At 51.7% G+C, this 26,979-nt stretch overlaps 1 protein-coding gene across 2 annotated transcripts; it reads right to left on the reverse strand.

The window, feature by feature from the left end:
* Positions 1-26,740, reverse strand: B4GALT1 (beta-1,4-galactosyltransferase 1). Of its 2 annotated transcripts, none has more exons than XM_054185605.1 (6): positions 26,393-26,740; positions 12,209-12,444; positions 4,738-4,925; positions 3,172-3,294; positions 1,578-1,682; positions 1-952 (listed from the first exon to the last, which is right to left on the reverse strand). In XM_054185605.1, exons 1-6 carry the CDS (start codon positions 26,685-26,687, stop codon positions 817-819), a joined length of 1,083 nt encoding a protein of 360 aa, XP_054041580.1. In that variant the 5' UTR covers positions 26,688-26,740; the 3' UTR covers positions 1-816. The 2 variants fall into 2 exon arrangements, 1 of the variants encoding a protein (XP_054041580.1); XR_008463812.1 differs by lacking the exon at positions 1-952 and adding an exon at positions 2,695-2,908 and having other exon boundaries at positions 1,588-1,682.
* Positions 26,741-26,979: the final 239 nt, after the last annotated feature.

Here is a 26,979-nt window from a genome sequence, read left to right on the forward strand (position 1 = left end):
TCCCACCCCCAAACCCAGGGGTTGTACTGCTGAGGCAAAGCCAAAAAGTCACTATCACATCCAGAAGTAAGGTTATCTGAAGTCAGCGATTTTTGCGGACGCTGTCCGTATAGCTCCCATCCTATTCAGAGAGCTCACTGGCAAATCCCGGCAAACTCTGGCTTAACTAACTCAAAGCCTCCTTTGAGATTAAAAGAAATAATGACATTCATTGAATCCAGACTTGATTGTTCAACACTTGCTCTGCACACAGAGAAGATGTTTGTTTTGGTCACTATGAGAGAAAAATATGATATTGTCTCCATTAAAAAAAACAACAAATCTAACGCAAAGCGTAAACTTGTACAATTTTAGCAGCATTTTACAGTCCTTCATAAGGTAAAACCAGGAATGAAAAGGAATGTTTTCATCCACCTCATTAAAATTATCAAAATATCATGGGCAGTAATTGCTGATGCATCACAGTTATAATCAGTAAAATCTGGGTCCAGCAGTTAACTCAACATGGGGAGCACTGCAGAAAATAGATCAGATTCAACATTTTCTGGCAAAGTAAATATTTACAACTCTTATGTACATCTTCTAGACTTATAAAACAACGGAGAGCTAGAAAGTTGTGTAAAGTCAAGTTTGGAATTTAAAAAAAAAAATTTAAAAAGCACTTGTCCAACCAATTTGGAGACGCTTTGGCATGCCAAAAGAGGCCTATTTTTTTTTTTTTTTCATTGTAACTGTTATAAAACCAACAGATATAAAGCATCGGTGAGGCCAGATGTCCTGGGAAACACAGGCAAGGTCTCTCTTGTGTCTGTGATGTTAGCTATTTGGCGAGCCAATATCCACTGTGATCTTTGTATACAGAGGGTACTTGTCAGTTCTTAACACCTTGTAGGACAGTGTATTTAAGCCATCGGAGCTCATTGTCTCCCTTGTGTGAGCAATTCGGTCAAACCTGCAGAAGTTGGAGGGAGGGTGGCGAACGACACAAAAAAAGAAGGGGGGCGGGGGAAACAAAGAAAGGGGAAAAAAAAAGTTTAAACAACCCGAACTTGGCATGACATTTTTATAGCCTCTCAGGCAGCATCTCCGTCCGGTGTTTTAAGAACAGACCGAGCATCAGCACGGGTCCCACAAACTCCCAGATTCGGCCGGCCTGAGCAGTGGGCAAAGGCACCCCTATGGGGTCAAATTTTAGCCAGGAAAACGCAGCCAAGCTTTTAAATCACACAGGTCCTTTCCCAGCTCTGTGCTAGAGCACAGGTTTTATATGCCAAAGACAAGCTGGAAACCATTGCTCAGAGCTTAATTTGCTGCGTTTAAGAAAAATCAAAAAAATAATGGACAGAGCTATTCGTGCCATAGTGAAATCTTGGGGAAAAGGTCTGTAATAAGGTAATTAACTGGCGAGGGGATGGAAGGAGGCAGCTTACAGCACAGGCAACAGGGCTGGCAAAGGAGGAGATGGCTGCAGGCTTTCTGTGATCGGGTTTTTTGCACGGCAGAGAGAAAGCTGAGCAGCGGGAGCAGCATGCGTGGGAGGCACCCCTTGGGTCTGCTGCGGGATGGGGGAGACGCACCTCTCAGGGTTGGGTTCGTTCTTCTGGTCCCGGGAATGACGAATCATTCTGCATTTCCCAATGACAGCATCCGGACGGGATATCCCCATGCCTTTAAACACCAACCTGTAAAAAAAAAGTACAGCAAACATCAGCCACCGGTGACGGATGTGGGATACTCTGACACACCTTCCACAAATTACTTTTTTTTTTTTAATTGAGGATGTCGCTAGTGCATTTGCAGGCTTGCTAACACCAAAAGGGGAAAAAGCCAGTCCCTTTCCACGTGGGCATGTCAGCGTGGAGAAGAGAGATGTCACCCTGCCAACACTAAGGATCTGCTAATTCACCTGCACTGCCAGCTCCTCCAACGCCCCCATTAACCTTGCTTCAGGCTGTAGACTGGAATTTGAATGGGAGCCATCTAGTCTTTAACCCATCTGGAAAGGAGCCAGAAGAGCACTCAGCTTTTGAGATGTAAAAGCTGCAGTGCCGGTAGAAACTGAAGTGAGTGGTGGTGAAGCAGCAGGGGACACACGTGAGTTCAGAGCCACAACAGTGCCAGCTGGGACCTGCCAGGTGAGGGGCAGCCTGTCTTTATTTTCATGCTCTCTGCAAGGCACCTGCAGTTCGTGGACACTGATGCTGGAAAAGTACCTGGCTTCTTCCTCTTTGCATCTCCCTTTTCATTTTTATATATAGCATCTTCTGCTCCCCCAAACCCGAGTACCCCCAAAAGAGCAGACTGACACCTTCCTCTGAATGCCCTGCCCCACTGGAAGGTCGACCCTCGCTTGGTTTATTAAACAGAAGTGCTGAACCTCAGGAAGGTACAAGCACTTTTAGGAAGACCTTTCCTGAAGCTCAGAAGAGCTTGGAAAGCCCAGAGAAAGACCATGCAGAGTAGTTTTGCCATTAAGAAGCGTGAAGAGGGCTTCCCAAATCTGAGCTCCCCATGATGATTTCTCACAGTGACCGCCCTGGGGATGCAAAGCCATAAGGTAGCATAACCTCATGTCCACCCTCTGCCCCAGTTTCAGGCAGGGGTGGTCCCAGCCTGCCCCGCGCAAACACCTTTCTCCTCCCTGCAGTTCTCAGCCTTGCTAGGCTTCCTTCCAGGCAGGAAGCGACAGCTCACGTCGTTATTGAGAGCCGCTTACAGCCTGACAAACCAAGCTCTCCTGGGAACAAAGGGATCCAACACCAGGCTGCAGACTCAGGCATGCCTCGAGCTGTGTTGGGATAGGTGGGTCAAGGTCTCCTCTACATCACCACGTGCCCTGAATCCCCAGTGCTGGGAGAACCAGAAGCACACTGCTCCAACCCACGCACCAGGGTGGGTGCCTGCAAGGCTGCGCAGCAAAGGAGCAATGCGTGTGTGGGGGCAAGGCCATGATTTTTCCAGCCAGACCCACTCCCCAGCACCCACCAGGAACATGTTATCGCTGAGCCAGCAGCTCGCCCATGCACCCCCTCTGTCCCCAACCTGGAGGGGAAGCTCTGGCAGTCAGAGGGAAAAGACACCCTGCGCGCCCCCAGCCCGGACGAATGCAGCAGGTCCATGCTCATCCCCACCCCCGAGGCACTCCGAGTGCCAAGGGTATGATTTATTTACCTGTTATAAATGTCATCATCTTCGCCACCCCAGCCCCAGTAATTGTTTGGGAACCCGTTGATTTTTGTGAACTGCTCTTTGCTCAAGGCAGACACGCCTCCGAAATACTGATTGTAAGGCAACCTGGAAGCAGGAAGAAAAGGCGATTAGAGGAGGTGAGGTGCTAGCCAAGGAGCAGCCTGCCCACCCGAAAAAGACTTGCTGCTGCCCTCCACCCCAGGCCACAGCAAGCCAGCACCTGCAGCAGCAGGAAGCTCCATGTGTTTTGGTGCCCTGGACTCACCCAAAGCAGAGGGAGCTGGTGGGCTCAGTCCCAAATACAGATGGGAAGAACTTTGCAACCAGCAATGGCTGCAGCCTCTTACTAAGAAGTATGCTGTCCTCCAAGGACAGGCTGGTGGGATGCACACCACCTTGCCCAAGGACAGACGGGTGACATGCATGCCCTGGGAATGGGAAGAGCTCGGCAAGACATTGAAGGTGCTGCAAAGCCTTCTCTTCCTGCAGCTCCACTGCTCGCCTCTATGCTCCCCCATGTCCCAAAGGAAAGGTTGGAGCTCAGAACTGACCCAGCAGCGTGACCTTGCACACACAAAGCCAACCAGTTCCTGCTCGAAATGGGAGGCGATTCACCGGGAGATTGGGAACAGATGAAATTCAGACCTACAGAACCAGAAGAAGACCCATGCAGGGATCATCAGGACCTACCGCAGACCTTATCTCTGCTTCAGCAAGCAGAAGAAACCCCTGGGGCCTGCATTTCTGCTCCAAGCTTCACCAAGCTGCAAGAAGAAAACTGCAGCTACTGCAGTGCTGGTGACAGTCCTGCTCTGAGCAGGGCTTCAGTCTGGAGTGGAGACATGCAGGGGTCCAGCCACCAACACCACTATTGCATCTCTAGCACTACTGACCACCATGGGGTCATGACCATTTTTTACCTTATAGACGAGCTTTTAAACTCCCCCTTGGGGATTTGGGATCAGAAAAAAAAAAAAAAAAGAAAAAAAGGAAAAGCATGACAGATCTTTGTCTGCAGCAGCTTGCTGAACCCGAATGTATGCTGAAAGGTATTTCGTTTTGTGTTGCTCTCAGATATGAGGGCAGGTCCCTAAGTGGCCCAAATGAAACAGCCAAAAATATTTCATTTTGCTCTTAAAATAGCATCTGATGTAGTCATTCTAAAGCTGCACGTAATTCTCGCTGTGTGAGAATGTCTCGCTTTTCAGACTGGGTGGAAACACTAGCTGTCTTCCAGCTTCCAGCCTGAAACACAAGAAGGGATACCCGGGCACCTGCAAAACGACAGGCTCTTCGTTATTCCTTGCCCAACGTTTCACTTTCCAGAAGCTGTGAATTTTAATAAACTGCTCAGCTGTGTTTCTCCCCCCTTTCCTCCCCTCCAGCCCATCCCGCTCACAGCCACCCGCTCCCTGCAGGGACGCGCACGCCAAGACAGGCTTTTGCCAGAGACATTTTCCCAGGCTTTCAATGGTGGGTGGGGATGTGCAGCGCTGCGCCTGGCCTGCTAGGCTAACGGCGGTATTAGGAACAAAAGGCGTTTCTCACCGAAATCCAAATTTATCCATGGATACAGAGAGGTGCCGTGGCTGGCTGTAACATTTGTAGGTGTTCCTGTCATCCATTGGGATGAGGTCTACGTCACTAAACACAAAGCAATCATAGTCATACTCTTTCAAAGCCTCTGCGAATCCTATATTCAGCAGTTTAGCACGGTTAAATTCTTCTTCTCCATCCTAATTTAAAAACAAATAAAAACAGTTAAGTGACTTAAACTTAACAGTTGATGTCAGTAGTTTCTTACCTGTCGCTGGACTCCGATGTCACCACGCTAGGTTGGCGTGCCTGTGATGGACTGAGCTTGAGCCCGAGCACCCCCCCTGGCAGCACCCACAGGACACCTGCAGCAAAGCCCCCGCAGAACACCCTCCCTGAGACGATGGCATCTGAGCCAGTTGCAAACCATGGGGACCACCGAAACGTCTGAGGAAAGGCTGGACCCGGGTCAGCTCCCCTCTCCTTGTGGGAGGCTCCAAGGGGACAGGTTTGATGCTGAGAGGTCTGTCCCCCCCCCCATCCCACGCTACGCACAGGCTTTCGGGATTCAATTTTGTGATAAAGTTTACAGACCGCTGGGGCAAGTGGCAGAGAAAAGCAAAAAGAGATGAGCTCCTCTGGAAGAAGGGACCCTTACTACAGAGAGAGACCTTGGCAGTGCTTTAGCTTACAGCCAGGACAAGGACCACGGACCAAAACCTTTCTGTGGCCAGGATTTCAGCACCCTCTTCCTAAGCTCTGCCACAACATGGCTGAGGGACCGTGGTGTGGTCCCTGCTCAGCAGCAGGCGTGAACACATGCCAGAGGTGACTTGCAAAGCACGGGGAGGCACCAGGTAAGGTCTGCCGCTCTGCAGTGCGCTCCAGCTCCCACGCCAGAATGCTCCCCAGGTTCTGGAAAGCGTGCTGCAGGTTCAGTATGTGGCTGTGACACACACAGAGCCTTGTTCACAGGATAGCAGGATGGTGAGAGATGCTTCCTGCTAGGGCTATGGCTCGCCTGCTGCGGTGCGCAGCCCCTTCTTTGCTGTTGCTTTGCCATCTGGAGCATGGCAGGACCCACCATCCGACCTGGGGGGCTTCCCAGGAAAACAAACCCAGGAGAGCTGTCACCATGACGGGAAGGACCTGAAAAGAGCCGACACCACAGCAGGGCACATTTATCCCAGGGCAGGCGCAGATAACAAAGGAAACTCTCCGCTCTCCTCCCCGAGCAATGAGGCACCCGAGGAGAAATCAGTTTGGCCTCTCAGGCAGAAACATTTCAAAAGCACACGTGGCTTTGAGCACAAGTATGGGCTCGCAAGTTGCTCGAGTACTTTTGAAAAACAACAGGATCATACCCTCAAACCCAAGAATACCAGCAGTTTGAAAGTAAGGATTCCCAATCTAGGACTTGAATTTGCAGTCCACCTTCTCAAACCCAAGCACTGTGCAGGGGAACGGAGCAGGAGATAGGGAACTCGCAGGGCATCACTGAAGGAGGCTGAAGATTTTTGCCAGCCTGTAAAACAAGGCTGCCAAATCCTTTCTCTTCTACCACACCCCACCTTTCCCCCTCCACGCCCTCGGAGCAGTGTCGAGACAAAGAATTACCCCACCATGCAAGCCATCCCCCACCCCATGGTACCTGCACCCAGCATGGGACACAAATCATGGACAGATAAAATACTGTGCCCAAGAAGCAGCAGCTTAAAACATTTCCTGCTCCCAAATCGCTTTGCCTGATTAATAAATAATCGGTTTGGAAAATGTTTAATCCAGACTGGTTAATGGACCTGTGGCTGGAGAGCCACCACAGGTTCTTGAAACAGCCACAAATATCTTTCAAATGAAGGTTTTAACATGCAAGTGTCAAACCAAGGTTTTCAAAAGCATTCATCACCTGCCTCGGGCGTAAATGACTTCACAGGGAGGAGTGAGCTTTTGTGGAGGAGGATCTGAGCAAATTCTCAGCATCCTCACCCGAAACAAAAGAGTTCACGCAATAACTAAGGTGGTGGGAAGATGATCACCATCATGCATAAGCAAGAGCAGTGAAAACTTGAGTGCAGAAAATGTAGGCAAGTTGAACAAAGAGGCTCGGGAGAGGGAGCGGCTGAGGCTGTGGGATGGGAGGGTTTTCTTCCCCTCAGTGAGGGGGTCTGCCCAGCCCCAGCTGCTTCTCAGGTCCCACGGCACCAAACCCAGGCCTGTCCCCAGGAGGGACTACGCCGGTGCAAAGTGCAGTACTGGTGCAAGAGGTCCCCAAGATGGGGACTCCCTCCCCCAAGAGGGACTTTGCTGGTGCAATGTGCAATGTGCTTACACCTCAAAGTCCCTGCTGGGTCCAGTCTAGGAGCACATCCTCATTTCACTCCCTTTGGCTGCTCTTTTCATAGTGAAATTTCAAGGCAAGGGCACTTCACAACGGAGGCTCAGCCCTAATTAACCCATGCCTTCAGGTAGCCTCTAACTCCTCTGGGTGACACTTAGGCATTAACTGTGCTGCAAGGAGCTGTGTTTTTAAACCTCTCCCTGAAAAAAACCCAAAGGACAGTGGAGGAAGAGGGCGCAGGACCCCTCCTCCCACCTCAGCCCACCACCAGACCCCAGCAGAGCCCATGCTGGTGTCCCATGCATGGAGAGGGACCAGACACACGGCAAACACCTCACATGGGCAACGCCACTCTCCTGAACAGCCACACAGCTTCATGCTGTGGGATCCAAAAGGCTTGGGGGAAAAAATAAAATCACAACCAAACAACAAAACACAAAACCCCTCTCCAAGACACTTATTAGTAACTTTAGAGTGAGCAGGTAGCTCGTGCAGCAAACCTTGCAATGCTGTTATCAGCTGCAACTCCTTTGAGGGCAGGAGGCTGGTTTTCTGTCCCAGGAGGTATGCAGGCTTTACAGCCTGTATTGGAGCAAAAAAAAGACTGACAAGAAGTTTTGATTTTTTTGCAGAAAGCTCTGTTTCTTTACCTAAGACAACGTGGAAGCACTGGCATGCTTGCAGTATCTGAGATTCAGATCTCTCAAAACTCAGAAATGTGCTGCAGGCTTACATCTTCGACTGATCCCCAACTTTTTGAAAGAAAAAAAAAGGCAGAGCTGGGACACCTCCTTTCTATGCTGCTGTCCCTTCCAGGTCAGCACAAGGCACAGCACCACAGGCGACGCTCAAGAGAGCAGATAGAGCAGAACTGAAGAAATCTCCCGCCCTTGCCTCTGCTTGGCAGCTCCTCATCCCATGGAGGCTGCCTGTTATTTGCCACAAGCAAATAGTTCAGTTTCAACTTGCTTGGACAGAGAAGCACCGTCCTAAGGAGGTAGACAGTGCACAGGGGACTGCTGCTTTGACAATGCAGCCACGCTCTAGATGTAGCCTTCACGTTTATCTCCTAGGCTTTCAGTTAGAGAAGATTTAGCCCAAGCACACTTTTGCTATTTTTCTTCCTGATAATTTTTTCCCTATGTTCTCTCGTCCTGAAACTTAACCCATGTCTGAGTTCAGTGCTACTGCCTAGCACCTGTTTCTAGCTTCTGATTTTACTCCCTATGCCTCTCCCAGCACACCCAGGTCTGTCCGCATTCCCTGATCCACTAGAGACTGTCTGAAGGGCAACAACCTGCTACCTCAGCCCTGCAGGGTCTGACACTGACTCCTTCTCACACCTGGAGATGATCAGCCTGAGCAAAAGAACATCCAGGCTTTTTCACTTCCCAACTCTTACCTTTGCTGAATCTAGTTCACTCAGACAGACCTACCAACAGATGTTACCTTTTTTTAGTCCCAAACAGATAAAACTGAGGTTTTTGTAAGTGTAAACCAGTTAGAAGCCATCTGTCTCAATTTTGTCCTGCCTGCCACTTCCATATAGGAGGCAGCTCTGTGATTCCTCCTGTTGACAGCACAGCAGAGGACCCTTGGCTACATCTCTCTCACCTGGATCCTAAACTCACCATGTGTCAGGGAGGTAATGGTGAGGATATGTGTTTCTGGACCACTAGGAGAGAGCCATCATCTCCAATGGGAAGTTGCTAGCTAAGTCAGGGATCCCTCAAGACAGCCTGAACCGCATGCACAGTGTCCATGTGAAAGTCCACTCTCCAGAAACAGATTTCCAGGGCCATACAGGAGACACTTTGCTGTTTCTTTGTCAGAGGGTGTTTTGAGGCCTCAGCACCATTACATCAGGCAGCAGGAGAGAGAAGACACTGGGGAAATTCACCTCCCCCACCACTGCGAGGGTCAGTAGGATCTGAGCACAATTCCCTCCTTTGCCCGCACACCCGGGGGGATCTGACACCCCCGGCAAAGTAACATGAATAAGTGCAATGCCCCAACCACTCCACACTCACACGCACAGACTAACACTCTGGAAGATTGATACCGAGGACACTGCAGGTAACGCCAGGGGCCAGTGGAAAAGCATTGACCAACTGCACTGTTTTCAGGGAATTTGCTAAGTCTCCCCTTTCCCAGACTTCAGTCTGGCTGCACAGACATTTGCACAGGCTGAACTGCAGCGAAAAAACTCATTTCTAGACCTGAGCACCCATGTGGCAACAGCTGAAGGTGCCGGAGAGCACGTTGGTAACAGCAGGAGCAAGCAGAACCAAGGGAGACACCAGAAATTCACCGCTGCCTTGTCATTTGATGAAGTCAAGCTTGGATGGCATCGAGTGGGTACTGTAAAATGCATACCCAGCCGCGTGTCCTCATCTCAGATGTATCTGAAAGATCCTACAACTGCTATTCCACGCATCCAGTTTGGGTTTTGCTGGGGGTGGGGTGCGGAGGGTGAAGCATAATATGTATTTTTCCACTGGCTCCCATTATATACCAGACATTTTACAAACATCATCCCCCTGACTCCAGTCAAGTCCTACTCTGAGGCATTCAGGCACGCAAGAACAGCATGGTGGAGACACAACGGACTCGTGATGGAAACACATTGTGCTGAAAGGAAGAAGTTTGACATTACCAGTGCAGCAGTAGCAGGGCTCAGCGCTCCTCTTTCTTTCTATGAGATGCAGAGCACAGAAGAGCACGTAGGCAGCGTGTAAGAACCACATCACACAGTAATTCTCCTTGCTTCAGTGATTGCTTTGCTATAGACAGGATTAACAAGTAAAGGTAATATTTCCCCACTAGAAGGAAAAATAAAATAAAAAAAAGGAGGGCAGATGCAAAGGGAAGGACAGACAAGAAAAAGAGAAAAGCAATTGTCAAGACAGCAGAGAAATAAGATGTTTTCCCACTCTACTTCTGGCAGAATTAATACATTTTCTGCAACTCTCTCTATTCAGTGTTCCCACTCACCCTCGAGAGATGCATCCAGTGGGTTTACTACCACTGACCACTTTGCCTCTTCCTCACACAGCTTGTTAGAGGCATGCAGAAGGAGCGTGTTCATTTTACAGATCAAGTAGTCTCACATTGCTAACCTACATCTGACTGCTGGATGTGTCCAGGACATGTGTACCCTGTGTACTGGATGTCACTCCCACTCCAACTTTGCTCAAGGCATGCGTCTGAAAAAAACATTTGCTTATCAATAATTTTTGTGAGGGTTAACTTTAGAGCACACAGACAGCCCCACCGCCCTAGCACTGGAGGACAGAACCAGAGAAGAGGAGGAGCCAGCAACGCAGGTCACTGCAAGCCAGCATGCGGGAACAGCAATCCACAGCAGCAGCAGCGGGAACTCCATACGGGCTTTGGGCACTTTCTGCCTTTACAGGCGCCAGCACAGCTCCACATGGTTGGGCCCCTCGCTTTCCTTACCCTCAAACGCCACTGATGGGGAAACACCAGCCCCAGCTGCACTGACGTCTCTCTGCGATGGAGATGGCTGCTGGCCCACAAGTGGTACCCCGAGACCGTGGGCAGGCATCTCGCCCTGGTCCTCCGCTACGCCTGGCCGGGAAAGCAGCAGCCCCCACTGCAGGATTGCTGCTGGGAGCCGCATTGCACCCTCGCTTCCGAGTCACGCTCAGAACAGGGGAGGCATGCTGCTCTGCCACCTTCACCCACCTGCAGCCCACTGACCACGGCGGGGACCGTGGCTCAAGCAACCCTGTGTCACTGGCAACTTGCCCAGACAAACGCTGCACATGCAAGGAAATGCAGCCTGGAGGATGAAGGGCTGGGGCTGGCCCCCCGCGTTGCTGGACCGCAGTGGCACTGGCTGCCCTTTGCATTAGATGGGAAGAGTCTCCTCACAGGGCTTCACCTTAGGGCACGGCATGCCAGTCTGCACGCTGCAGAAATGCCTCGTGCCCTCAGCAACGCGGCCGCAGACACCAGAGCATCTCAGCTGTGGTGCTCGGGAGCTACCGCTAATTCCCCACAAACCACTTTTGCCCAGATCTCTGGCACCCTGGAAATGAGCAAAGTAAGAGAAATAGTAGTAAGGGAGTATTGGTTTTCTTTCTAGAAAAAGGTCTCCCCTTTACTTTCAGTTCTGTGAGGAAATTTATTGCCTGGGTGACCATTTTAAATACTCATGGTGTTTGATACGCCCAAACACATCAGCTGATCCGCAAATTTAAGGAGCTGATTTTAAAGAAGAGTGTTCTTTCATTTCAGTTTTTACAGACCTGAAAAAACAGGGTATAAATATATATGCAAGAGAGAAACTGCACTGTGAGATTGTCCAGCCATCAGTCTCTGCTGGGGCTCTCAGGACTGCATCTGCCTTTTCACGCTGCAGCCCATGAAAACGCCTACACATTTTACGCTTTTCCAAGTGTGAACAACACCCACTTATTTAACCACTATTATCATATAAATTAAGACAGCTTGTTTGGAGTGAAACATGCCTTTTTTTTTTTTTTTTTAAAGACAGGTCTAAGGCCATTGGATATCAAGGAAAAAAACCAACAAAAACTCCCGTCACTACTTGTTTCTTTTCTCTCCTATTCACCTGGAGACAATCACTCACCTGCTCCACTGACACAGCATTGCCTTCTCCAACCTGACTCTTTGTGCACTATTACTAATGTGAACAGAAGTTGCTTGACAAACTAAGTGAAATCCTACGGCTTGCTGGCACACCCAATGCCAGATTAGGCATTAATGCTGCCTTCTCACCTTAAAGATCTCTGTATGCAATTCCTGCAGCAGCTGGGAAAAAGGAACATTTGGAAAGAGAAAATAGATTGAGTCGTGCTATTAGGGATTCTTTTTTTCCTTCTCACCAAGTGGTTTCTTAAAACAGAAGCTCTTTAGCGTGAATCATGCCTGACTGGAGGAGGGGACCCCAGGTTTTCCATCAAAATCATCAAAGCAAAATTGCTCATGTTAATTTTAACTTTTTTTTGTGTGCTACAGCCTTTTTTTTTTTAAAAGGAACCTTATTCCTGCCTGCCAGCCCAATGCCATTCAGGATAAAGCAATCACTCCTCTGTTTTAGAGGGCATGGGCACTGTTGTGAGAGCATTATAAAGCCCTGTGTCTTTAGCATCTTACCTGGTTGATAACATATACTCCATAATCTAACTGCTGCCTTTGGAGAATTGGGTGCAGGTAATAGAGCCAGTACTTCAGGTGCTCCTCTCGCTTCCTGAATGGTATGATTATTGCTACTTTCTGAAGTGCTATACAGTCCTTCGGAGCAAAACGACCTCCTGTTTTGACCTCTGGGTTTATTCTCGCCACTTCTTCCAGGTTCACAGGCTGGGAAAACTCCACACGTAGTGCACCAACTGGAAGACAGGCACAGCACAAAGCAAGTTAGCACACACCACATATTTCTCTGAGCACGCATCCTTTACACACCTTTTTTGTTTTGTTTTTTAAAAACAGTGGTTTGGAGCCAAAATCGCAGTGGTGCACAGAGGTGTTGAAGCTTGGACCAGCCATACCCAAACCAACTGCACACCACCATTCAGACCAAACCCCCAAACGCTCTAGTCTCTTGGTATCAGACCCCAACTGAGTCGTTGATGCCGAACAAGCCTTGAAAATCCTCCTATCTGCATGGCAAACCAACAGCTGTGCTCCCACTGGCACGTGTGCCACAAAACCAACCTAGAGAAGAGCGTTGCCCTCTGCGCTCTCACTGACCTTGCACAGTGTTAACAGTTGAGCACTTCAAAAATAGTCCTGCTCCCCTACTGACATAATTACTTATGCCAAGCCACATGCAAAATGAACAAAACCCCCTTTCTTGTTTTTTTCCTTATAGATACTTTCAGTGTTCTGTAGGCATGCCCATCATTTATTAAAAGTCCTGTATTAGAACTGCTAAAAAAACCAACATATCCACATTTGCATGCAGGTTGGCAATTCCTGGTTTCAGCAGTGGCAGGTTTTGAAACCACCAAAATAATCTGTGCCAAAACTGGTGCACAAAACCGAGAAACCCCTCGGGCACCACAGAGTGGATGGCAGCCTCTGGGCTGCTCAATGCCGAGCTCAGGGAGAAGGGGCAGTGACAGCACCAAACACTGATACAGCCAAGGAGACTGACTTCACAGGACTTTGTCTCACGCATCTGCACAAGTGCTCTTTGCTTGCCAGGGCTCCTCAGCTCTGCCACGCTGGCTCCGAAGATGTCCCTCCCATACAGCTGTATGTGGCTCTGGGGATAAACACTGCATCGCCAACCACAGTCCTTTTGTGGATGCCTTCTCTTAAGTCCCAGGCTGGCTTTTCTGCAGTATTTGCTTCCAGCTGTTCCAGCCCTGATGAACAAACTTGCTGCAAAAACCTAATAAGCATGGTAGCTGCCCACAGAAGGACCTCTCCTGCTGCCATATCTCCTGCTACCACCCGTGGCAAGCTAATAAACTGGGCTTTGCACAGATGCTCAGCTCCCACTAAAACCTCTGCAGCGCATGAGGATACTGAAGCCCCCGGGCATAAAGCAGAAGGTCTCCCCCATAAGCACTAGGCTGGGGATCACTCCTTGAAGGTTTGGTTGCTGTGCTCTCCTCCTCTCCTCCACCCGGGCATGAACACACGCACATGTGTGCATGCACGCACTCCCACATGCATCTTAGAGCTACCGTCTCCTCTTTGCAGTTGCTGAAGAGACACCCAGCCCCTCCAAGGGCACGCACAGCAGGCACAACTGGTTTGGTGGGTACACTGGACTTACAGAGGAGCTCCTTGAAAAGGGGGCACAAGTGATTTTTAGACCTCTAAAAGACAGTGGCCATCACAACCAACCTTGTGCATACCCCAACAGGTGACTACTGAAAAAGCAGAAATTCTGCTCCAGGCTTACGGCTCATTCCCTAGTTATTTCTCTAGAAGAAGCTGGATCAGTTCAGTTGGGCTGCTCCACAAACATGTGCTCACTTAGGCTGGAGACGGCAAGGAGGGGACCGGCCAAACCGGCAGAGGTGGTCGGTGTACCCCCGGAGGCAGCGAGGAAGCTTTGCTGCTGGATTCACTGCCTGCACAGTGGAGGCAGGACCTTGCAGAAACTGGCGTCACAGGCAGGATGCAAAGGGATCTCCCCGATCTCTGCATTTTGAACATGGCAAGTTCGCACGTTTCCCTCTCACACAAGGAAAAGGCAGCGATTTTGGGACCAGGCTGCCCGTCCTCCCAGCTGCAGCCCCAGCGTGGCTGCTCAGATCCCCACCATCCCTGCCCCACAGCAGATGCCTGACACACGGCCAGGGACGAAGCCTATCTATCTGAAAAGCAGCTTGCAGGGGGAGCTGGAAGGGCACTCTGCTGCTGGAGGAAGAGGCAAGAATGGGAGGAACCGGGGCAGGAAGGAACATGCAGCAGCACAACCGGGACCGGGTCTTGGTGGTGGCAGGATCAGGACAGGCACAGCCACCCCAGTGCTGGTGGGAGAGGCAGGGAGGGGACAGGCGCCAGAGCAGCAAGGCCAGTGGGGACAGGAGGGGGAGAGGGTGCATCATTTCCTCTGAATTTGATTATCTCTTCCATGCAGTGGCGGTGAGCGCTCTCCCAGAACGGCCTCTGGCCACGACCCACCTCCACACCTGCTTCACAGAATGGCAGGGATTGGAAGAGACCTTTGCAGATCATAGAATGTGTTGGATTGGAAGGGACCTTTAAAGATCATCTCGTCCAACCCCCCTGCAGTAAGCAGGGACATCTTCAACTAGACCAGGTTGCTCAGAGCCTCATCAAGCCTGGCCTTGAATGTCTCCAGGGGTGGGGCCTCCACCACCTCTCTGGGCAACCTGTGCCAGTGTCTCACCACCCTCAGTGTAAAGAACTTCTTCCTAATGGCTAATCTAAACCTACCCAGCTCTAGTTTAAAACCATTGCCCCTCGTCCTACCGCTACAGGCCCTTGCAAACAGCCCCTCCCCAGCGTTCTTGTAGGACTCCTTCAGGTACTGGAAGGGGCTATAAGGTCTCCCTGGAGCCTTCACTTTTCCAGGCTGAACAACCCCAACTCTCTCAGCCTGTCCTCACAGCAGAGGTGCTCCAGCCCTCTCATCATCTTCATGGACCTCCTCTGGACCCGCTCCAACAGGTCCATGATCATCTAGTCCAACCCCCCTGCCAAAGCAGGTTCACCTAGAGCAGGTTGCACAGGAACGCATTCAGGCGGGTTTTGAATTTCTCCAGAGAAGGAGACTCCACAACCTCTCTGAGCAACCTGTTCCAGTGCTCTGGCACCCTCAAAATAAAGAAGTTTTTCCTCATGTTCAGATGGAGTTTTCTGTGTTCCAGTTTGTGCCTGTTGCCCCTTGTCCTGTCGCCGGGCTCCACTGAAAAGAGTCTGGCCCCATCCTCTTGACACCCACCCTTTAGATCTAAGCATTGATGAGGTCTCAATGCTCTCAGTCTTTTCTCCAGGCTAAACAGACTCAGGTCTCTCAGCCTTTCCTCACAAGAGAGGTGCTCCATTCCCTTGATCATCTTTGTAGCCCTCCATTGGACTCTCTCCAGCAGTTCCCTGTCCTTCAACTGGGGAGCACAGCACTGGACACAGCACTCCAGATGTGGCCTCACCAGGGCAGAGTAGAGGGGAAGGATGACCTCCCTCGACCTACTAGCCACGCTCTTTTTAATGCTTCCCCCTGCCCACACCTCTGCCTCCCAGCGTCACCTCTGTTAGGAAACCGGCACTCACAGTTAGGATGATGCTACACTTTCGTGCATTTAACACAGCAAAAGGCATTGACTGCACTGGGCACGGTTCACCTAACTGCTCATGGACAGCAAAAGGGATAACACTGGGCATCTCGGTTCACCTAACCAGTCATGGCCACTGGATGGGACCACATTGGGCATCTGTGTCCCAGGGATGTTATTTCCCTGCACTGCTCACACCCCGCCGCGGGACCGATCTGGCAGGAGGTTGCAGGAAGCAGCAGGGAGGAAGCAGCCCATCCCTTCATGGGGCCCTGCCAGCCCCAGCCCGCTCCTGGTGCCGCGCAGCCACCATCCCACCGAGCAACCCCTTCCTAACAGGAATGGCTGCCCACCCTGCTCCCAGTTGCCACATCCTCTGCTCCCAGTTGCTGCATCCTCTGCTCCCAGTTGCTGCCCACCCTGCTCCCAGTTGCTGCCCACCCTGCTCCCAAGAAACAACCAGGAGACCCATCAGCCTGGGGGGGATGCTTTCTGGTTTAACAAAGGCTCTTTTAATGTCTCGCTCAGCCTAAAGTGGGGAGGAAAAGAAAAGTTTGCCATTTAGGCGAATTTACAGGGGAAATCTCCCGCTGGCAGCTTGTGAGTTCCAGCTGGGCAAGGGCAGCCGCAAGCGTTTGGACATGGCTTTCTGCAGGCTGGTACCCGCCAGCCCCCGGGGCCAAACGTGGACCTCTGATCTTGCCAGTGCTTGCTCTTATTTGCCTCTGGGAGGCTGGAATGTCAGCAAGGAAAAGACAGGAGAGGAAAACACATTCGTGATAAAAGCCAGCTGCAGAAGACAGAGATTTTACGGTTTCAGAGTCTTGAAGGACACTGGTAAGAAGTGACCTGTACTGCTCCGACCCTCCAGTTAATCCACCCAGTTTTAAAGGCAGCACAGCACCTTCCAAACGCTGCCCTGAGGGAGGCTGCCAATGTGCAGGTCAGCGAGGAGGCCCCAGGAGCCACTCCTGGGACATGCCTGATGCAAATCACCTGGTTAACACATTGACTGGCATCAGTAAGAACACGAAAAATGTAAAAAACCTGAACAGTCTGTTTTCAAATACAGAACAGCTAAAACAAACTAGACATCATAAAGCCACGTGGCTGACAAAACGCAACAGCAACGTGCCACCCACTGAGAACTGACGCTTTCAGCCCGCTTCCCAAGCACGACAAGGCTACTGCCAGATCCACAAATGCAGGCTTCCCAAACAGTGACCAGAGTAATGCTTCCAGTTGCTAATTTTAAACCATTTTGGCCAAAATTTGACCACCTGGATAGCAAGCAGCCCCCAAGGTTGTTTTTGTCTCCCAAGGATGCTGACTCAGGACATGATCTGACGATGCCGAGAAAGCATGCAAAGTTTGCTGCAAGTGCTGTCCCACTGGCCAAAACCCTACCCCCGTCCGTGTTTACTAGGTAAACTTTCCAGCCCAATTCACTCCATCTCAATTTTTAATGCTTCTGTTCAAGGTGACTTGCCTGACACAGGAGCTAAAACAGAGCGATGTGGACTTGCAGTCCGCGGTCACCCATACGGCCCGTGATTTGTAAACAGACAAAACTTTTGGGTTCAGAGTTACAAAGCTCCAACAAAGCAGCTTCATAAGTCTCCACCATACATTTTTAGCAAAAAAAAAAACAACAACCAACCAACCAATGAAAAAAAAACCCCTTGAAAACATGAATAAGCAACCGCCGGATGCTTGCAAAAGACCGAAAAGCACACACTTCAGAGACCGTAAAAATATCAGTGGCAGGGTGAGAGAGACACACAGCAAAGAAGCCAGCCCCCTCCCGCCCCCCATCTCTGAGACGAGGCAGCATTTCTGCTGGAGGGGAAGGTGCACAGGAAAGGCGTTGTGCCGCCATAGGTGCCGGGGGGCGGCCATGGCGCGCACAAACAGGAAGCAGCTTCGCGCACGCAGCAAAAGGTGAGGCCTGCAAAAAGGCAGAGCGGCCCGCGGCTCGGCAGCCTGGCCCTCAGCCCAGACGGACGTCTCACCCCCCCCGGCCCTGGCTTCACAACGGCCACGCTCACCACAACAGCTAAACCTCTTCAGGCTGCTTCAATCTCTTGGAGCGGGTCCAGAGGAGGTCCACGAAGATGATGAGAGGGCTGGAGCAGCTCTCCCATGAAGACAGGCAGAGACAGTTGGGGTTGTTCAGCCTGGAGAAGGCTCCGGGGAGACCTTATAGCCCCTTCCAGTACCTGAAGGGGGCCTACGGTAAAGCTGGGGAGGGACTTTTTACAAGGGCATGTAGTGATAGGATGAGGGGTAATGGTTTTAAACTGAAAGAGGGGAGATTTAAGTTAGCTATTAGGAAGAAATTCTTTACTGTGACTATGCTGAGACACTGGCCCAGGTTGCCCAGAGAAGCTGTGGATGCCCCATCCCTGAAGTGTTCAAGGCCAGGCTGGATGGGGCTTTGAGCAGCCTGGTCTAGCGGGAGGTGTCCCTGCCCAGGGCAGGGGGTTGGAACCAGATAATCTCTTCCAACCTAAACCATCCTGTGATTCGATGCCAGCACACGTCCTCCCCAGCATTCATCCTGTTTGACCCAAATGAGAGGACCCTTCCAGAAAAAGCCCCAAATCCGCTTGGCCTGATGATACAATATATCACGAGGCTGCTCCAGCCTCCCTGGACCACAGATACTAGAAGCATTGAGAAAACTCAACCAGCAATGCCCCGCAGGGCCAGAATTGTACTCTGGCATCCCCAGGGGGGCTGCGAACGGGTCAGTGCCACCACACTCCATCCAAGAAGGTGGTAGCAGGTGACGCAACACGGGGCAGCAGCCACAAAGGGCAGCCCCAGGGGGTTCAGGTGGGATGGGGCCGGGGCGAAACCTCTTCACCAGGAGGGTGGTGGAGCCCCAGCAGAAGGAGCCCCAGCAGACTGAATCACCCTCCCAAGCACTTCACTGAGAAAAAGCGCTTCACTGCAGAATTCACCTGCATGCTTTAAGCTGGGCACAAACCTCAGATATTTAGTTTAGCAAGAATGAAAGCAAAAGCATGTAGCACGGAGGTTGGAAAAAATCTCTCCCCAAATGTAGCAGAAAAGAATGTTTCCATTGCCCTGGCTGAGAGCCGGACACTGCTCTCTAGCTGCTGAGCCACGTGCACTGCCATGCTCAGACAAACCTCATGCAAAAGGAAAGCTGGAAAAGAGAAGCAGAACTCACAAAAAGGGAAAAAAAAAAACCAAAAAAACCCACCAGAAAATCTCTCTTTGCAGGGGCCCAGCAGAAAAGGGAAGGGCCCATCAGCCACACCAAGTCCACCCTGACTGGGAAAATCAGAACCAGCTCCACCCCAGCAAATGTGGGGGCAAGTCCCCCCACCCCAGGCTGTGGAGCAGGGGTCGCTCCAGCCCCCAGCCCCAGGGCAGGCAGGTAGCTGCATCCCACGGCTCAGCAAAGCAAGCGTTTCTTATTAAGATCAGCTAAACTTCAGAGCTGTGCCAGCGCCTACACAGGCGGCACCAGCCAGGCTCGAATTGTGGTTCAACCCCATGATGGGGGGATGGGACCAGTGGAAGGGACAGCCCCAGCACCCTTCGTCCATCTGGGTCCCCTGAGCAGCCCCCCTGCCCTGGCATGTGACCAGCCGGCCAAAATGGCCACAGGGACATCTCGGTCTCCTTGCAAACTGGCTGGCGGATGCTGCCCCTTGCTGCCTGCAGCTCTCTCTCCCCCATCAGCATTTAAAAAAACCACAGTATCCCTGGGTCTGGCTAGAAATATCCCAGTGAGGAAAAGAAAGCCTTCCCAATGACTGGGATATGTTTTCTTTGGCTGGTCTACACTTGAAAAGTTGCATCCCCGTACATATGTCAACTATACCAACACAAGGCTTAGGCTGCTACACCAGCACATGCCCTGTTCTGGACCAGCTCACACAGCACCTGGCATCTCCAACTGTGGACCCCAAACGGAAACAGGCTGAAAAAAACGTGGATGCATCACACACACTGGCAACACTGGGTCTGCAGCACAATGGCAGGTTTGCATGATTAACTGAGTGACTTCAGAAAGAGGAAAAAATTTCTTAATCCAACACCAAACGCTGCCTATTCCAACACATGGTCCCACACTAGCACATGGCGTCTTTAAAAAAAAAATAAAAAAAATACTGTTGTTTCCATGAGGAGGTACTTTTGGGAGAGAAGCAAAGTCCTCATCGGTGGCTCAAATCCAGCACACGCTCACTGAAGTGGCTTTGAACCACCTCCCTTTGAGCTGGGCAATCTGCATGCGATTAGCCCTGCTCGCTGCCCCACAAAATTAAATTCCAGGCCCTCAAACAGCAAACTCAAAACAAACAAACAGAGAAGCACAGATCAGAAAAAGGCTCAGCTGCCTCCCTGTCGGGAACCCCCCACCCTGCTGTGGGATGGGATGGGCAGACAGGAGCTCCCCCGGGCTGAGTGGCATCCCAGGGATGTGGCTGGGCCAGGGGTAGCCCCAAATTGCAAGGCAGCCCCCAGCCCCATCCCATCCCACCCCATTCCAACCCATCCCACCCCATCCCATTCCATCCCATCCCACTGGTGGCAGCTGCACCTGGATCCCAGCACTGCCCTGGGGCTGGGGCGCGCTCCCCAGATAGCAGGGGTGAGCGCCGGGTGCCAGGCAGGGCAGAGGTGCTGCTGTCTGGCTGAAACTCAGCCAGGGATTGCGCACCCCCGAAAGCACGGGGTGCTGCCAGCGGGAGGGCACTGCTGCTGAAACCCCACTGTCCCCCCAGCACACAGGTTTGTAGAAACCCATCCCGTAAAGTCTTTACAGGGCTGTTTCCAGCTTCAGCAAGACATGTTTGCAGGTAACCGCCCTCAAAGCGAGTCCAGTGACACCGCAGACTGGGGATGGGTGGTAGGGGAGGTGGCGAAAGCTGCCCTCTTTCAGGCAAACATCTGCAGGGGCCTGGGGGCTGCCCCGAGCTCCTGCAGCTAGCTCAGCTGCAGCCGGGAGGCAGCTGGAAGGGCTGTTTGCCGAGCCCCAGCCTCTGCAGCGGCCACGGCCACCACTTGCCTGTCTGGAGGTGCTAATCCACTCCTGGGTCACCAAGCACCTCTCCTCGAAGGCAGGGGCTCTAAGCACTGTCACAACGGAAAACACTGTCCTGGTGGGGATGAGCTGAGCAGTAAGACCACCTCCAGCCCAAAGAGACAAGGGCGAGCTGGACACTAACGAAAACCCCAGATCTTTGGCCCAACCACTGCAGCTCTGCTGTGGACTGGCCGGCTATGTCCCCAAAACCTCTGCAGCCAAAACCCCCCCTGTCCCGCAGAGAAGGGGAGGGAGGGAGGGCAGCAGTAGCTGCAGGATGCTGTCTGGAGAGGAGGGTCTGCCACAGAGAAGAGGTGAGCAATGGAGTCCAGCAACATAGCCCCTTGGGCTTGCTTGCGAGGCCACCGGACCTAGAGCACCTCCTTGCTGAGAACGGTGCGCCTCCACATACCCTTGGGGGGGGGGGGGGGAGACACAGACCCTCAACACAGCGACCATGTCCTCCATCTGCTAAGTGAAGTCAGACTAAGGAGCTCCACACCAGAGGAGGAAAGTTGAGAGCTTAACCGAATTCCACATCCAAGTGCAGTTCGGGAAGCTGCAAGCGTCTGTCTCTTTCCAAACACAAACTTGGCCCAATTTCCAAAGAAACTAGCTCTTGCCTCAAATCAATGCTGGCAGAGAAACAAGCACATTATAAAACACTAGATGCACGAGACAGAAAACCTTCCTTTTCTCCCCAGCACCTCCCATCTGTTGGGCCATGTCCATGGAATGGCTGCTCTCCAGGAAGGCATGCTACCTTTTCAAGTTAGTTTGCAAGCTCAATTAATAGCCCTTGACCTTTACTTTGACCAGATAAGAGGATGCTGGGGATGCTCTTACCACAAAGGCTGCTCCCTGCCCGCCAAGAAACCCTGTGCTTCAGAGATACGACATGCTCCCGACCACATGGGTAGCTGCCGAGCTGCTGGTGGTGTTGCCAGGATTGCACATCTGCTCCCTGCCAAACATCTTAAACATAGTCTTTGGAGAAGTTTAACACAGTTTCTCAACCTCTCTTTTGAGGCCAAGAAAGCCTAACTTTGAGCAAACTGGTCCACGTGTTAGCTCCCCCTCCCCCAGCCCTCTCCATGCTTTTCTCTGAGTTTCTGTTTTATTTTTTCAAAAGAAGGCAGCGGAGGGACACAGCACAACCCCAGCTTGTGGCCATAGAGCAAAGTAACGCCTGTAGCACCCAGGCTGGGGAAGAGGCAGGAGGCAGCAGAGACAGTGGCTGTATCAGAAATGCTCAAAAAAAAAATATAAAGAAAAGCAAAGCAGACAATAGCAACTCCAGATGAGAGGAGGGGGAGACGCTGCATGTAAAGCAAATGCCTTCTCCACCACTTGGTATTGTAAGTGACCCCATAAATTCAGAGGCCCCCAGTTTCTGCAGCATTAACACCCCAGAGGGAGACGAGAACCGACGACTGCAGGTGGGCAACGCCACAAGAACCAGACTCCAGGCATGCCAAACCTACCAAACCCCCATGGTACGGTCACCACCATAAGTCTTCTTACAAAAATGGTGTTTCCAGCACCTCTGAGGTTTTCACTCTCTCACCCCCAGTTACACTCTGCTAGGGTTCTGCCAGCGCTAAAGCATCCTCTACCCCTGCCCACGCAATGTCCACATATACAGGGGCCTCAAACTAGGTTATTTGTGAAGCCACTGACCTCTGAGGCAGCACGTAACCTCTAAAAATTTCTCTAATACAGGCACTAAGCACTGCCACCGATTTGACAAGCTACCTCTGTCTCTTCCGAACAAACCTCAAAGCATGACAATACTCTCATCGCTTATCTTCAGCATCTACAGTTTAGAGCAACAGCTTGCACCAACTACACAGGCATGAGAAGTGATGCATCGAAGAGAAAGCCCACGCCAGAGGTCCTTCCCCCTCCAACCGACTGATGGCTGCCCAACCGCATGCTGGCCAAAGAAGCTTTTTTTCTCAATTCTCATTTTTTTAAACATGCTTCATTAGCAGTGGGAAGCATCAGTTTCTATGAAGGACTCTGGCATCTTGAAGAAGAGTTGTTTTTCTTGTACACCAAGGATCTCCCAGCAAATTGCCATTTGGAAACTGTATTCCTTTTTACACACTAGTTAAAATGAGTGCAACCCTAGTGGTTTGTGCTTTGGACAGTTCACCAGTTCATATATTAACTTAGATTGTTTTGTTTTGTTTTGTCAATATCCCTTAATTATTAGGGTTTGGGGCTGTCAGTTTTCTAAACTTAAACCTGGGGGTGAAAAGGTATTGAGACAGACACCTGACTGCAACATGCCTAGTGCACGTGGGTCATCTTTGCCACGAGATGCTCAAGGAGCTGAGGGTAAGAACACACCTCTTTGGTCTGCCATCCCTTCCCAGCTGCACTTGGTATCTAAACATGGGTCAAAAATGGCTAAGGAGACAGCTGTATTCTAAAATAACCTCGATGAACAACACATGATCTCGATCAGGCAGGACTTGAAAATAACATCCCTGAAATACAGATAAGCCTGTCCATGCGATTCTCCTTTGCAGACCTCTGGGGCCAAAAGATAAGTGCTGCTTTACGATGAGCTCTTTTGGAGAGAGATCTTACTACGAAAGAACTGGCCCCCTTCTGCACTCCTTCCTAAAAACCGCAGGCACACAACCACACCATCACCAAAACACAAAGACCTCTTAGAAAAGGTAAAAGAAAAGCAGTTGACTGTTTTGAAAGCACTTAGGCCGACATACATACTACTTCTACGGGGCAACTTTTAAACTTTTTTTTCCTTTTTTAAAAAAAACCCAACAATACTGTTCTACAGCTCCTAAAGAACGTAACGGTTTGGGGAATGGACACCTGCAGGACATATCTGGACAGACTTGCCTTTGGGCTTCTCACAGGCTGAAATCTCGCAGCAGCAAGTGGGCCCTGCTGCTTGATACCCCATTTAAGATACTAATAGGCACACAGATCTCAACTGGAGCATAAATCCAAAATGCTTATATTACCTTGTATTAGAGAATTTCATAGCTGTTAAGGACTTTTAATTCAAAGTTGAATTACGGTATTATTTCCCCAGCCCTTATTTATGCTTTTAAATTATAAATAAAGGCAAGTGAACCATAAAAGCATTTTAAATTTGGCAGCTTCTTGTAGGGATTAAACCTAATTCAGCTAATGCATTTGCTGCAGAGCCAGACAGCAGGGATTGTAAACTACTCTCTCTAAACATCGCTGGAAATAAAACTCTGGCCGTCTGAAACGAGTACCTGGCTATTTCACTATTCAAAAAGCCCCAGCAGCTCAGTCACACATATCCTGCATGATTCATCACATGCTTCCCAACAACGGGGGGGGGGGGGAGGGGCACGTGGAGGGAGAGAAGGGCCGGGAGCTGGGAATAAATAAGTAAAAAAAGATGAGGCGCGGTTCAATAAATTTAGGTTTACACTGAAGGAACAGGGCAGTTGGAGCTACCTGTTCCCATCAGAGCACTTCTCCATGGCTTTGGGAAAGGTGGGAATCACAGGAAGGTTCTTGCTGGCTCCTGCTTGTTATATTCATACCGATAAGGAGCTTTGAGCACTAAAAGAAGAGTTTTTTTTGAATTCTGGGTGGGTGAATTAAGTGTCAGAAACGTCTACGGAGTGTATACCTCTCCATCCCCCACACTGGCCTTAGAGATACATGAGATGTTGCTCAGGGCAGACCCAGCTCTGACCAACATGTGAGGCACAACAGGATTGTTTTACAAATGCCGTTTGCTACCCAAACCTGGTAAGAGCAGGAAAAAAATAAATACCCATCAGGTTTCTCACCTACAAACATTGAAGCCGTGACGATGCCAGCCTGCATATGACTGCACCACCCCACAATACTGAAGGTAACACAGCTAGAAACCGTTCGTCTCCTGTGTGGTAAACAGATACTTTCTACACGTCCCGATAGCTCTCTGAACATCAGTAACCACTTCCAATAGCCTCATTTGGCCTTTGGTGGATTCCGCAAATTGCACTCAAGATGTTACAAAGACAGTATAAAATGTTTTCACTGATCCTTCAGCGACTAAACTCTGATAACGCTCTCAATCTTGGGGACGCTAAGAGCATTTCTCTAAACTGCAGGCATTTCAAAAGCACATGACTCACTCCTGAGGGGATCAGTGTAAGTGGAGACCATCTAAAGCAAAGCCATATTCATAAAGGGCTTGCACACCCACTCCGTGAGGACAGGCTTGCACAGCCACTTTCAACTTAAAGTGATCTAGGGGGAAAAAAAGTGAAAGATACGAATCAAAAACAACAACAAAAAAACATAAGCACAGTTCCTTTTAGTGACCTCAAAACCACCTTCCTAAAATAACAAACCAGTCATTCGTTATTCAGATGCATTGATCCATAAACAGCTGACCAGCAAGCACGGAGAGAAACTATGAATTTCTATGTTGGTTTCGTGAATTGAAAACCACAGGTAGCTTTTTGAAAGTCTGTTCCCCCGTTGTGATCTCCGGTAATAAAGCTGCCTGTGCTAACGTGGCACACTGATGGAGATGATCCCCAGCCTCCAGGACCCGAACAGCTTGTGGCCAGGTCACTATCAACTGGGATGCCCAGCAGGTCACGGTAACAGACTCCAACTATGGCATAGGAGGGTCTATTCAAGTAGCAGCAGCTACAAACAGCAAGGCGAGAGCCTTGTAAGAGTAGGAAAAAAGATGAAATTCACCTCACACCCACCCCTACCTTATGACAAACCCCCTGGATCGAAACAGGTACAGCTGATCGATGCAAAAATTAGACCCCCAGCAGGCTGCAACACCCCCCCAGAGCCTGCCAGCCCCCAGCACCCAGGCAGTCCTGGGAAAAGCCTGTGGGGAGCACAGCTCCAGTGCAGATAAAACACACGCCGGGCTGCCACGTATCAGGATGCGGCATCACAGGACCAAATACGTGGGAAGCGCCGTGAGGATGCATAACAACCGTATTCATGACCCTGCCTCACAGCGGTTCTTTAAAAAAACTCACGCCGCTCCTCCAGCAGGTCGGCGCACACAAAAGCCCGCAGAGCACAGAACAGCCCGTCTGAGCCTTCCTGTGATATTGCGCAAGAGCGGTATTTTGGGTAGAGCTCCCAGAGGAAATTACCCAACCTCTCCGGCAACCGAGAAAGAAACCCAGCCGGACGGGGAGGGCGCGCTCCCCGAAAGCGCCGGGGCTCCGCTCGCCGCTGCCTTTCCTGACAGAGCATCCGCGCCTCCCGGCGTGTGCGTTTCCCCCCCCCGAACACCGTCTCCCCGGAGATTCTCCCACAATCCCCCTCCGCCGGGCGCTGCCAGCCGCCACGCGTGGGCACCCGCGGGGACGGACACCCACCAAGGCACATCGGAACCCCGGGCGCGGCGCCGGGACCCTGCGGCCCCCTGCCATGTGTGTGCCGTCCCCCCACCTCCCCGCGGTCACCCGGCGGGAGGAGAGGGGTGAGAGCCCCCCGATCCCCCCAAAACCCCGACGGAGCGGCACTCACCGAGCAGCGGGGAGGACTCGGGGCAGGGGCCCGGAGGCGGCGGCGAGGCCGAGGGTGGCCGGGGCCGGGCGGCGGGCGGCGGCGGGCGGGAGAGCGGCAGGGAGATGTTGGCGGGCGGCGGGCGGCGCGGCGGCGGCTCGGGGCGGCGCGGCGGCGGCTCGGGGCTGCCCGGCGGCCCCAGGGCGCTGCCCGCCAGGTAGTAGAGCAGAGTGGCCGAGAGATGGAGGGCGCAGAAGGCGACGAGAAGGCGGCAGGCCCGCTGCAGCGAGGTGCCGGGCAGAGACGGCTCCTTCATGCCGCTGCGCTGGCCCGGGAGCGCCGCCCGCCCCGCGCCGCGCCGCCGACGGGGGGGACGGGGACGGGGCGGTGGCGGCGGCGGCTCCGCCCGCCGGGGGGGTTGGCCCCGCGCCCCGCCCACCGCCACCGCGGGGAGCATCGGCGGGACCACCCCTCCCCTTCCCCCGGCACCCCTCCCCGGCATCCCGCCCCGGCATCCCGACATCCCGCCCCGGCATCCCGGCATCCGCCAGCGGCGAATGAGCAGCGTCCCCCCCTGTACCGGAGCGGGATGGACCCTGGGAGCGCAC

Source organism: Rissa tridactyla, chromosome Z (genome assembly GCF_028500815.1).
Source record: "Rissa tridactyla isolate bRisTri1 chromosome Z, bRisTri1.patW.cur.20221130, whole genome shotgun sequence".
Classification (NCBI taxonomy): domain Eukaryota; kingdom Metazoa; phylum Chordata; class Aves; order Charadriiformes; family Laridae; genus Rissa; species Rissa tridactyla.